At 39.7% G+C, this 13,706-nt stretch overlaps 1 protein-coding gene across 1 annotated transcript in view; it reads right to left on the reverse strand.

The window, feature by feature from the left end:
* ADCK5 (aarF domain containing kinase 5) overlaps positions 1-13,706 on the reverse strand; it is a 186,032-nt gene that overhangs the window by 40,973 nt on the left and 131,353 nt on the right. The window contains exon 10 of the mRNA XM_030220653.1: positions 8,994-9,075. Within this exon, the coding sequence (XP_030076513.1) occupies positions 8,994-9,075 (82 nt within the window). The remainder of the gene's footprint in view (positions 1-8,993; positions 9,076-13,706) is intronic.

The raw sequence follows: 13,706 nt of genomic DNA on the forward strand, positions 1-13,706 counted from the left end.
AATTTTCAGTCTAGTACACTAAAAAAAAAGGAAATGTTAAGGATAATTTTAAAAAAGGGCTGGAAAAAAAAAACCAAGAATATCATTATGTTTCTGTATCACTCTATGGTTTGATTTTTGATTTTTTAAATTTGCATACCACTTAACACAAACAAGGTTATAAAGCAGTTGACCGCGCCTTGAGTACTGTGTGCAGTTTGATCACCCTATCTCAAAAGGTTATAGTGCAACTAGAAAAGATTCATAGAAGGGGAAGGAACTTTTCAATGAGAGGTTGAGGCCCTTCAGGTTGGAGAAAAAGATGACTGAGAAGGGATATGATAGAAGTTTATAAAATTATGAATAGGGTGAAATTGTTAAATAGGGAATTGCGGCTTAATTGCTCAAACACAAAAATAAACTGTAGAAACTAATTTGTTTATGCTGCACACAATTAAGCTGTGAAACCTGTTGCAGGGGAATGTGGTTAAGGCAAGTAACAGCAGGATTCAAATCAGAACTTGACAAGTTCCTGGAGGAAACATCCATAAAAAATTATTTAAGCCAGGTAGACTTAGAACTATTTTCCATCAATGGAAAAGAGCTACAAAAAATAGATCTTTATTTATTTTATTTTAAAAATGTATGATCTTCCTGGACACATCCTTACTGGAATGCAGGGCATAGTATGAAAAATAACAGTATTGGATCCGCTGGGAAACAGTCATCTTGGCTGCATTTGATTTGGTCGATCATGGATTGTTATTAGGAAAACTGAGCAAGCTTGGATTGGTTGGTCCAGTCTTGAACTGGTTCAGGGAATTTTTATATAATTTATCTTATAGTATGTGGAAAGGAGGTGTGTTATCCAAGAGCTGGCATTTCTATTGTGGGGTTACTCAGGGTTCTCCTATGTCACCCATGCTGTACAATCTCTTTATGAGTTCTCTGGGAAACATCTCTCTTCTGAACGGTGAGCGTCCGTTCTCTTAAGTGGAAGATATTTTGATGTTAGTACCAGTTTCCACAATGTTGGATGATACTACTGTTAGAGTTTCTCATTGCATAGATAAAATTCAAAAGTGGGTAGTGGAGAATATGCTTAAGCTAACCCTTTGGTTTTGTAATTCTTCAATAGATGTCCCTTCCACATTATTTTTGGTTAATGAGAAAACTTTAAAGGTAGACAGAGAATCATGTGTTTTGGAAGTAATCTTGGACTCTTCGCTTAGTTATGAATCGCACAGTAATCATCTTTGGAAATGAACTTTTTACCATATTCTACTCAGGGATTTATATCCCGCTAATATCAATAAAGAGTCTAAGCAGGTTACATAAGTTCAAAACATATACTGGAAAGTTAGGAAGGCTTACAAAACCATTCATTCAGATGTTTACTAGAAAGATCAGTTTTAAGTCCCTTACAAAACTGTAGATAACTAGAAATCACATGAACTTGTGTAGGTATAAACTTCCACAATTTACTGGCCTATAAAGAAAAAGAACCCTCATGAACTCTCTTATAATGAATTTTTCTAACACATGGAAACCCCAATAACAGAGAAGAATAGAAACAATAATTTTCTTGAAGCACTGGATAAGCTATCAACTGTAGAAGGCAGTGGGGTAGCCAAGGGTGGGCCTGGGTGGGCCCAGGCCCACCCACTTTGGGCTCAGGCCCACCCAGTAGCAGCACACCTATGATGTGGCTGGCAGGGATCCCCCAAGCCCCATCAGCTGAAAACTTCCGACAGCTGTCCCTCCTGCGTACCTTGTAAACAGCAGCGAAAAGCAACTGATACATACTGCTCGCACAGGCCCCACAGCCTTCTCTCTGATGTATTCCCACCTATGTGGAAACAGGAAGTTGCATCAGGGAAGGCTGTGGGGCCAACATGAGCAATGTGTATTAGTTACTTCTCACTGCCGGTGAAAATCTATTTAAAAGGTATGCAGGGGAGGCGGGATGTTTGAGAGACCATATGACATGCAGGTGAGAGAGAGAGAGAGAGAGAGAGAGAGACCAAATCACTTGTGGGACAGGGCAGAGTTCTTCTGCCCATCATCTTGGGGCCAGGCCCAACCAAAATTGGGTGTCTGGCTACGCCCCTGGTAGAAGGAGAGAAGAACAATTCCCCTGTAATATACTAACTACAATACAGGCAGTCTCAAAAACTATCCAAGCAGAAACTGGTAACTTATGTGGCAGTTACAAATGATTAGATCTTATGAACCTCATTTTGCATTACTAGTCCAGATGCTGGTGTTCTCCAACCTGGATTACTGCAATTCTCTTTATGTTGGATCAAGTGCTAAATTGTTCAATAAACTGCAAATAATACAAAATACGGCAGTGTGATTGGTTTTTCGTTTGAAAAAATATGATAGAATTTCTCAGTATATAATGAGGCTTCATTGGATTCCCATAAAAGCGTGCATTGTTTTTAAAGTTGTATGTGTTGTTAGCCGTCTTAAGCTGTAAATTTAAAGTATGGTCATAGTATACCATGGTACACAAACAACAGGTCTTGGCTCTACTGTAGCGTATCACCACTCTGTTAGGTAAAATGGATTTTCTATGTACCCTTAAGCGGTGTTTCATATTAATAATGCTTTGAAAGTAAAAGTTGCTAACACTTGATGGAATGTTGAGGGATGGAGGGTGGGAGGGAGAAAATATAAATGCTTGATGATGCAGTAGGAGAGACTTACTGTTGTGTATAACATGAAACCAATGTTAATGATAATATGAGAAATGTCAGTTTTGTGTACTCTGCTGATCGTCAATAAAAATTTTTGAATTATAAAGTTGTATGTGTGATTTTTTAATGTTTTTGTATTTGATTCTATTTGCGTTCATTTTTTACTTCATCCTGTTTATGAGATCATTTTCTGTTGAAATTCCCTGCTTTTAATGGCATATTTATGAAATGCCAGTTTGATGCAATGTTTCCTACCGTGCAGTTGCTATTTGGAATGAACTTCCCCTGTAAATCTGATTGGAAGTAAACTATATTCAACTTTGCAAGAATCTATACACTTTGGTAAGTTTTATTGTTTTGTTTTTTTTATTGATGTGTCTGTATAAGTCCTAACTTTTGTGTGAGTTTCTTATGATATAAACTGCCTCGAACCTCAAGCTGGAATTACTGCAGTGTGTAAATTTGAGCTGAGATTAGATTAGATCATAACATGATCAAGTCTGAGCTAATATCTGGAATGAAAACACAAATGAAATCTACTGTAGAAGCACTTAATTTTTGACTATGATAAAATGAGGAAAATGGTTAAAAAAAAAAAACTAAAAGGATCAGCTGCAAAGGTTAGGACTTTAAATCAGGTAGGGACATATTTCACAGATTGGTACAATCATTGGTGTTAAGTCACCTGGACTAATGCAATGCACTCTACGCTGGCTGTAAAGAACAAATCATCAAAAAACTTCAGACAGCCCAAAACACTGCAGCCAAACTTATTTGGTAAAACAAAATATGAAGTGCCACACCCCCAGGAGAAAAACTGCACTGGCTCCCATTTAGGGAACGTATTACATTCAAGGTCTGTACCCTGATTCATAAAATTATCTATGGAGATGCCTCAGTCTACATGTCAGACCTTATTGACTTACCACCCAGGAACACCAAAAGATCTTCATGCACATTCCTAAATCTTCACTTCCCCAGTTGCAAAGGCCTAAAATATAAATTAACACATGCATCTAGTTTTTCCTACATAGGAACGCAGCTTTGGAATGCATGTGAACTTTATGTTACAAAATGGACTCTTCCCAGGGAGAAAGGCAACATTTTACTCACCCCATACCCAAGGATGCAAAGAAAAATGTCAAGAAACTAACGAACAATAGACAGTAGCATCTATTCCCTTAATCACCAAAATAACAGAATGGCATGGTGACAAACAACTTACAGAGTACCTAAACCAAGTTCTCAATACTACACGATTCCCAGTCAGGATTTCGCTCTAATCATAGTACGGAAACCGTACTAGTCACGCTATAAACAAACTCAAAACAACTGATAGCAAACGGCAACAACATACTACTGTTACAATTCGACATGTCACGCGCATTTGACATGGTTGCCCATGGAATTTATTACACATCCTTGAATACTTCGGAATCGGAGGCAACGTTCTCAATTGGTTTAAAGGGTTCTTAACCACCCGCTCATATCAAGTGACTTCAAATTCAACTACATCAGCTACTTGGACACCTGAATATGGAGTTCCACAGGGATCTCTCCTCTCACGACCATATTCAACCTGATGATGACACCCTTGGCTAAATTACTATCGAATCAGAATCTAAACCCATATATATACGATTGATGATGTAACGATCTTTTCTCCATTCAAACATGATCTAAGAGAATCTCCTATGAAATCAACCAAAGCCTACATATTATGAATTTCTGGGCAAGAGGCATTTCAATTGAAACTAATGCAGAAAAAACCCAATGCTAGTACTCACCTCGCAATACAACAAGAAGGAATTTTACCACCATCAACCACACTAAACTAAGTCTACCAGTTTCGAACACCCTAAAAATTCTCGAAGTCACCATTGACCGACACCTAACACTTGAGAATCATGCGAAAAATATAACTAAAAAGATGTTTCACTCAATGTGGAAATTAAAAAGAGTCAGACCATTTTTCCCAAGGAATGTCTTCCGCAACCTGGTACAATCATTGGTACTTAGTCATCTGACTATTGTAACTCACTCTATGCCGGCTGCAAAGAGCAAATACTCAAAAAAACTCCAGACAGCCCAGAACACAAAAGCCAGACATATTCGGCAAACCAAAATACGAAAGCGCAAAACCCCTACGCGAAAAACTACACTGGCTCCCACTCAAAGAACGCATCACGTTCAAACTCTGTACCTTGGTCCATAAAATCATCCATGGTGACGCCCCAGCCTACATGTCAGACCTAACAGAACTACCACCCAGAAACGCGGAAAAAATCCTCTCGCACATTCCTCAATCTTCATCCTCCATGTGTAAGGCTTGAAATACAAATGAATGCAATGCATCAACTTTCTCCTATACAAGCACACAGTTCTGGAACACGCTGCCACGCAACCTGAAAACGGTCTATGAAATGACCAACTTCCGCAAACTGCTGAAAACTTATCTCTTCAACAGAATATACCACAAAGATCAACACGTGTAACTGTTCATTCTTTAAGATAGCCAGAAATGTTCTTTATGTTCTTTAATGTCTGCTCTAACACTATCATGTATTTCACCATCATGTACCCAAAGCTTTCTGTAAAACCAAATGTATACTCTTCTATTTCCAGTATCCACGATGAATTGTAAACCACATTGAGCCTGCAAAGAGGTGGGATAATGTGGGATACAAATGTAATAAATAAATAAATTACCACTTGATGTGAAAAAAATGAGCGACTTAATCAACTTTTAGAGATCACTGAAGACCTATCTCTTCCCTCTTCCCTTCCCTTTATGTGCACCCTGTCTCCCCTCTTCTCTTTTCCCTTTATGTGCAGCTTGCCTCCCCCTTCCCTTTATGAGCAGCATGTCTCTCCTCATCCCTTCCCTTCCCTTATGTGCAGCCTGCCTCTACTCTTCTCTTCCCTTCCCTTATGTGCAGCCTGCCTCTACTCTTCTCTTCCCTTATGTGCAGCCTGCCTCTACTCTTCCCTTCCCTTATGTGCAGCCTGCCTCTACTCTTCTCTTCCCTTCCCTTATGTGCAGCCTGCCTCTACTCTTCCCTTCCCTTATGTGCAGCCTGTCTCTACTCTTCCCTTCCCTTATATGCAGCCTGTCTCTACTCTTCCCTTCCCTTATGTATAACCTGTCTCTCCTCGTCCCTTCCCTTTAGGCGTAACCTGTCTCTCCTCTTCCCTTTTAGGCGTAACCTGTCTCTCCTCTTCCTTTATGTGCAGCCTGTCTCTCCTCTTCCCTTCCCTTATGTATAACCTGTCTCTCCTCGTCCCTTCCCTTTAGGCGTAACCTGTCTCTCCTCTTCCCTTTATGTGCAGCCTGTCTCTCCTCTTCTCTTCCCTTATGTGCAGCCTGTCTCTCCTCTTCCCTTTATGTGCAGCCTGTCTCTCCTCTTCTCTTCCCTTATGTGCAGCCTGTCTCTCCTCTTCCCTTTATGTGCAGCCTGTCTCTCCTCTTCTCTTCCCTTATGTGCAGCCTGTCTCTCCTCTTCTCTTCCCTTATGTGCAGCCTGTCTCTCCTCTTCCCTTCCCTTATGTGCAGCCTGTCTCTCCTCTTCCCTTCCCTTATGTGCAGCCTGTCTCTCCTCATCCCTTCCCTTTAGGCGTAACCTGTCTCTCCTCTTCCCTTTTAGGCGTAACCTGTCTCTCCTCTTCCCTTTACGTGCAGCCTGTCTCTCCTCTTCCCTTCCCTTTATGTGCAGCCTGTCTCCCCTCTTCTCTTCCCTTTATGTGTAGCCTCCCTCACCTCTTCCCTTCCCTTTGTATTCATGTTCAGCATTTCTCCCTCGTTCTTTCCTTCTCTTTACACTGTTTGTCCTTCTTCTGGATCCAATCTCTTTCCCTTTTTTAAAACTTTTTTTTATAGTGCTTACATTCTTTATTTATAGTCTTTCACATTCTTAACATTCAAAGTCCCATTTAAGCAAAGATCCCTCGGCCGAAGGGCCAAGAATTCCTTTCTCCTTTTTTGTGTCTCTCTCGCCAAATCAGGAAAAATCTGCAATTTAGGACCCCAAAAAACTGAATTACCCAATTGTAGAATAAAAGTCACCAACAATGTGGTACGTTCAGTTATCACTTCAAAGAGCTTTCTAGAAATTCAGTCAGATTTACTTCTGTATAAGGTCTATCACCAGCCCTATTAGATAGTCCTGAGAGATATTGAGCTTTCACAATGGGTGGATCCCCAATATCTCCTGAAAGTATTTTTTAACCATGGCCAATGGTGAAATCAAAGGAGATTTGGAGAAATTAAGAAACCTCAAATTATTCTTTCTAGTTTGATTTTCTACATCAACTTACGAGCCACGACATTCCTCTTCTTAATTGTAGCCAAACAAAAGCTCTGAAGTTGTCGTTTTCCTTCCTCTAATGCACCAATTCTTGCATCCTGTCACCCCAAATCATTATATAGGGTTCCACAAGTCTCTCTCAATTTGTGTACTTCACTCCCAAAGAAGTCTGAAATCTTTTGAAGGGAAAGGTGTAGTTCCTGAATCAGGTCCCACAAGGACTCCATTGTCACAGCAGCAGACGTCTGTAAAACTCCAGGATCCTTAGCCGTCAAACTTCCCACCAAAGGCAAAGGCTGAATTCCAGCTTGCCCCACTGCAGCTGATATTGCAGAAAGGGTAGAAGTCATAGCGGGTCCCCCTCGCACAACTGAAGAAACAGACACCTCTGCTGAGGGTACCGTCACTCCATGCATCCCTGCTTCTAGACTGCTTCCGGGTCGCGGAGACGCTGCCAACAAAAGAGGGCTAAGCAAAGCTCCCTCCACACTGCAATACAACACTGTTCCAGCGGACCTGACCGAAGCGAGCACTGACTCCTCCCACGGTTTGAACGCTGAATCTCTCCAGCGTACTCTAGTTCAACTGCCGACCAACACCAGAGGAAGCAGGGATACCTCGGACCTTGGTTTTCCTCTTGTGCATGTTAAACATGGGCAAGATGCAAGAGTACCTTAAATAAAGCTGGAAGAAACTGCAGCTCAAACACATACGTCTGCATCAATCACCATCTTGGTTCTCACCTCTTTCCCCTTCACCCCTCAGGTAGATCAGATCTTCCTCTATCCTCCGAGGTTTTTCTTTTGCCTAGTCCTGCCCATGTAGCAAAAGGAAGTTCTAATAGAGGGAAGGACTCCAGAGCTGGCCAGAGGAAGGCCTGATCTAATTGCTGCCGTCAACCACTATAAGGTTTGTATACTTGCAGCTGTGGGGAGAGAGACTTGACCTGAGGGATGGGGAGGAGGGAAGATAGGGTTACAATTACGTACTTGCCCAGAAGCGCACTGATCTTGGCTGGGGTTGCACAGGGGTACAAGGGCAATATTTTATGGTGGCAGCTGCTATCCCGTGCCACCTCATAGCGATGCCTATGCCCCCTGAACAGTCCCTAGGTGACATATATACCCCAGAGTTGTCTATTGTGTGGGTGACCCCCCCCACACACACATGTATATTTGCCTTATTTCACTATTGTGTTCAGAAAATTGAATCACCCCCACCCCAGCACATTTCAGATAAACCCCACACCTTGCACTGATAATCATGCCCCAAACCCCCCACTTCCACATAGTCACAGCAATACCCCCTTACACTTACAGACAATACAACCACCTCACACTAATGTACAAGTTACACTCCAGAACATCGCTGCATTCTCATACATACTGACTATTCCCATCATCCAACCCCACACCTAGAGATGGTATCCACGGAAGAGGTGTGTGAAAGCCAAAAGAGCATCATTCAAAAACTGGAAAGCAGATTGTAATGAACAAAAAAGCACAAGCCTGGCAAGTTCAATGTAAAAAAGTATTTAGGCAAGCCGAGAAGACTGAAAGAAGACTGCTGTAGGGAATCCAAAAAACGTTTTTTAAAGGGATATCTAAAGAAAAAAGTTCAGCTGGGACTCAGTTGGACCACTGGACGACTAAGGGATAAAAAGAGAGCTCAGAGAGGATTATGTGTGGAGAGTAAGCTAGTGGTTAGTGCAATGGACTTTGATCCTGGGGAACTAGGTTTGGATTCCCACTGTAGCTCCTTGCGACTCTGGGCAAGTCACTTAACTCTTCATTGCCCCCAGGTACAAAATAAGTACCTGTATATACTATGTAAACCGCTTGAATGTAGTTGCAAAACCACAGAAGGGTGGTATATCAACTCCCATTTGCCTTCCCTACTGTGGAGGATTACTGGGGTTGTACTCACACACACCTTGCGAATGGACATCCCCTTTGGTACGATGATTATGAACAACATCAACTTTTCAGTTATCTTGGCTCCATCGTACCATTCCTGGATGGGGGTCCAGCGTGGATAAATCCTGTGTAAAATATTTGTTCAGCAAATCCTCGAATCAATTTTTCAGCTGTCTGTATAACAAAACAGAAAGATTACTTGAATTCCTCAGTGTTCTTTAGAGAACAAAGGAAGCAAAACAGACACAGGTAATGAGAGATACTACAGAAAACAAGGGTTATAAGCTTCTCAGCATCTGTGTGAGGTGAGAGAGAGAGAGAGACAGAGCCATGTAAAATGGGGTCAATGGAGAGAGATTGCTGCTGCCCAGGAACCCCTCTACCACCAAAGATTTTGAAAGATATGACCTGGGAGGGGTGGAGGGGGAAGTCAGACTGTAGTGGGGGGGGGGGGGGAGGATGCGCTCAGAGTGGAGGTGTTATGACCAGGGTGGACTCTAACAGCGGCTGAAGGAGGCTGCCAATGGCAAGGTTTGGTAGGAAGGGATTAGAAGCTCTCTGTTCTATATTGACTAAAAAAATAGTTCATATATACAAGAGGCTCTGAAAAATAAAGTTCACTTATCTTTCCTTGACTTTCCTAGATGTTCCAACTTAGCTGATTAAACTGTTTTTTTTCACATATTGCTTCCCACAAAAGCCGCAGGGTCAAAGTGAAATCTTCACACAAAGGCAAAACAGCGTCTCTATTCTTAAAGCATCAAGAGTCCAACACTGCAGGGTTTCGTTGAAAAACTTCTTCAGGAACTCTAAATGTCTTCAATCCTCAAATAATGGAGCAAGCAGGAGACCCTCTATCCCCTCTAGGGGTACAAGTTTGATGTGCACAGTTGACATTAACCTTGCAGTTTTAGAGCACTATTGTGGTTTTTGAGAAGGAAGCGCATAGATAAAAAATATTTAAAAAACCACGGAGAGGCTCTATGATTGAGATGCTCAACCACCCTTTGAGATTTACAAACATATGTGTTATTTCTCGTTTTTGGGTGAGTTAATACTCTGAGAGCCCTCCAAAAATACTCAGTAGTAACGCTACAGTATATTTAACATAGACTGGGTCAGATGTGCAGTCAAACTTTTCATTGTACTCCTGTATCCATGCTTTTAGTCTCTGGTTAATTTTTATGGTGTTGATATAAATAATAGTGACATATATAAAACAAATTATATAATTGAATGAATTTTATAAATAATCATATATACAAATTATATAATTAAAACATTATGCATGAACAATAATGACAAATTGTACAATTAAAAAATGAATTTTATGAATAATCATATAAGCAAATTATATAATAAGAGCATTTATGTGTATGGATTGCAAGTTTTAAGTACCAAATTTTATGGTACTGATTAAAAATTTAAAAACATTTTAATGGATGATGTCATTAGAAAGCTAAAAATAAATAGAACCAGTATGTAAGAATTAATGTCTTATCCTAATTGATACCATACTGTACCTAAAATGAATGTGTATACAAAATGAATGTACCTCTTGTATTGGAGCTGGTGAATAAACCAAGAGAAATATGGCTATGTGGCTTCTACAATGGAAAATGGAAAGATCAGTTTTTAATTGAGATATCAATTTTTGAACAAATAAAAGCAAAAGCAAAAAGAATTTTTGTGACCGATCAAACTATAATGAACTGTGGTACAAAAGACACAAAGTGGTGGTAACAGTGGTATAAACAATCTTGAGTGCTGGATAACTGTGAGGAGAATAACGTTATGTGTCCAAATGTTTCGTACTAAAAAGAGGAAATGTTTTCTAAATACCCGAATTTTGGGATAGTGAATAAAACATTGTCAAATTAAGTGCATGTGAGGTGATATGTTCATGACAAAGACGTTCTTAAAATACTTTAAGAAAAATTATGTGTGCAGAAATAAAAGAATAAAAAAATAAAAAATAAATGATGCGATTGTTGAGAAACGGAAATGATATGGTGATTCATGCACATCTATATATACAATTGACAAAGTAGCTTAGCCACCCTGCTGCGTTATAACAAACAAAAAACTACCTACATCGTATAAGAGGCAAGCCGATGGTCTCATACATCACATGACAATAACAGCGGTGTATTAAAAAGTCTACCATGTTTTCCTAAGATTAAAACATATCCTTTTAAAGAATTATACATAGGAAGTATGCCATGTCTGACAAGGATAAAACCTTTTTTCTTTTGAAAAATAATATACTGCTACACTGCCAGCGTCATTTTGAAAAAGAAGGTGCCAAAATAATTAAATGCCAAATATCGCAAACTGAAATCAAGAGCTACAGAAGAGATCTACCGTGCAATCTTATAATTAGGTTGCTCAATATGAAAAAACTTAAAAGGTAAGGGAAAGGGAAATGGGACTTGATATACCGCCTTTCTGAGGTTTTTGCAACTATATTCAAAGCGGTTTACATATATTGTACCAGGGGCAATGGAGGGTTAAGTGACTTGGCCAGTCACAAGGAGCTGCAGTAGGAATCGAACTCAGTTCCCCAGGATCAAAGTCCACTGCACTAACCACTAGGCTACTCCTTCATTCCTAGGAATTACTCACCCTTAAGTTGAAGAAACAAAAAACTCAGCTATAGAACGCCGTAGTGGCTACACTCGTCAATGACTTCAAAATTGTAAACCAAGAGTCTGAAGATGACACCATTTAAAAAGCTGGCAGAGGAAATGATGTAGGAATAATCATGTAAAGTACATGACGTATGTAATCTTTGCTGCTAATAAACACAGTGACAAATTGACGTAATGAATAGTGTATAATGCATGTCATGTAAACCGTCAGTTGAATGCTGTTGAATAAACATATAAATAAATCAGATAAATAAAACACCAGTATGTGATTTCTGAGACTAGAAACAAGCATGAATGATGATATGAGGTGTTTTCTCTTGTCAAATGACGATACTCAATGGTATTGCGTTACATGACATGGTGTGTCATAAAAACTATATATTAAACCCATTTCACAAAGCAGATATAATATAAAAAACAGAAATAATGTGTACGTTTGGTAAATGTGCATAGTATAAATGAAATGTGAGGAGTGTTAGTGCAGATTATTAGCAAGCGGTGAGGCGCAAAATTAAATTACATATGGATGGATATAAAGTATATCCCAGTGAAAGAGTATGTTGTTGCTTCGTGATATTTATAAAATGTATATAAGTGAATACTGTGTTTCAAACAGTGATCAGAAGAAATGTAAAAAGAAAGTTTTTTTAATATGAAAAATAAAATAAAAAAATACAATAGATGAGTGTTTAAAATTAAAGGTGATGAAGAGTGAAGTGAGAAACGAACTATGGTGATATCTTTGAATGATAATGATTTGTGAATTATATGAAACTTATTTATGTTAATGTACCAGTGTATCAAAACTATTCAAAATACAATTAAAAAGTATACACTTACAATTAGTAAATCATGGTGAAATTGAATATGAAAAAATAATAAAATTGAAAAGCATAATACATACTTGAAATAATAACCTGATAAATGTCATGAACAAAAAAATGAAAACTGAATCGCCACTATGGAGTAAAAAAACAAACATAATAGAAAAAAATGTTTGGTCAAAATACCACTAAGAGGCTCATTTTCAAAGCACTTAGCCTCCCAAAGTTCCATAGAAACCTATGGAACTTAGCCTCCCAAAGTGCTTTGAAAATATGCCTCTAAGTGGCTGCATCAGGGGTTCCAATGCTCTATCTGGGGATTCAATCCTGTGTCCAGTCTGCTGTATCACAGTTTTCCGATACAGCAGACTGGACACAGGATTGAAATGGGGACTCCCTGTTGGGTTGACCGGCTGGTGAAGTTATGGACAGCGGGACACTATAGCGATTGGATTGAAGCTAAGTGTTGGGTAGTTGTCTCACTATGACTGCTGATTAGCATTGAACTGACGTAATGTGTATGAATCAGACAAAGCTATTGATTTGAACTATATTCTATGGTCCATAAAAATACATATACTTCTGTCTCCATATCAGTGTATTTGGGGAACGATGTTCAGCACACACCCTGGCACATTAGGAGTGGAGGGTTTTTTGAGCCATATGATGGTGCGCCAGGCTCACGTCTTATAGTCTGAATCTTTGGGCTAGCTGGGTGGCGATACTGAGGCTTTTTTCCTCCACTTGTGGTGCTGGGTCTGTTTTAGCTGTTTGGCTGTGTGGGTGGCAGCGGTAGTATTTATTGATTTTTGCACACAGCGTGTGTGGAGCTGAGCTTAGAGCTTCTATTAAATTTTAACTGCCAGATTCTTGACCATTCTTCTAACGTTTGGAGATCTCTTCTCATAGTTTCTACACCCTCCAGGGTATCCATTCTGTTGGCTATCTTTGTGTCATCCGCAAAAAGGCAAATTTTCCTTTTAACCCTCCAGCAATGTCTCGCACAAATATATTAAATAGAATCAGCCCCAGCAAAGAACCCTGAGGCACTCCACTATGCACCTTCCTTTTCTCAGAGCAGATTCCATTTACCACCACTCTCTGCCGCCTGTCAGTCAACCAATTTCCAATCCAGTTCACCACTTTGGGTCCTAAAGTTCAGCCCTCTCAGCTTATATATGAGTCTTCTGTGAGGGACAGTATCAAAGGCTTCCCTGAAATCCAAGTAGATTACATCTATCACGCGTTCTTCATCCAGTTCTTTGGTCACCTAGTCAAAAAAATCAATCAGATTTGACTGGCAGGATTTTCCTTTGGTAAAGCCATATTG

This window comes from Microcaecilia unicolor, chromosome 1 (genome assembly GCF_901765095.1).
Source record: "Microcaecilia unicolor chromosome 1, aMicUni1.1, whole genome shotgun sequence".
In the NCBI taxonomy this organism is placed as follows: domain Eukaryota; kingdom Metazoa; phylum Chordata; class Amphibia; order Gymnophiona; family Siphonopidae; genus Microcaecilia; species Microcaecilia unicolor.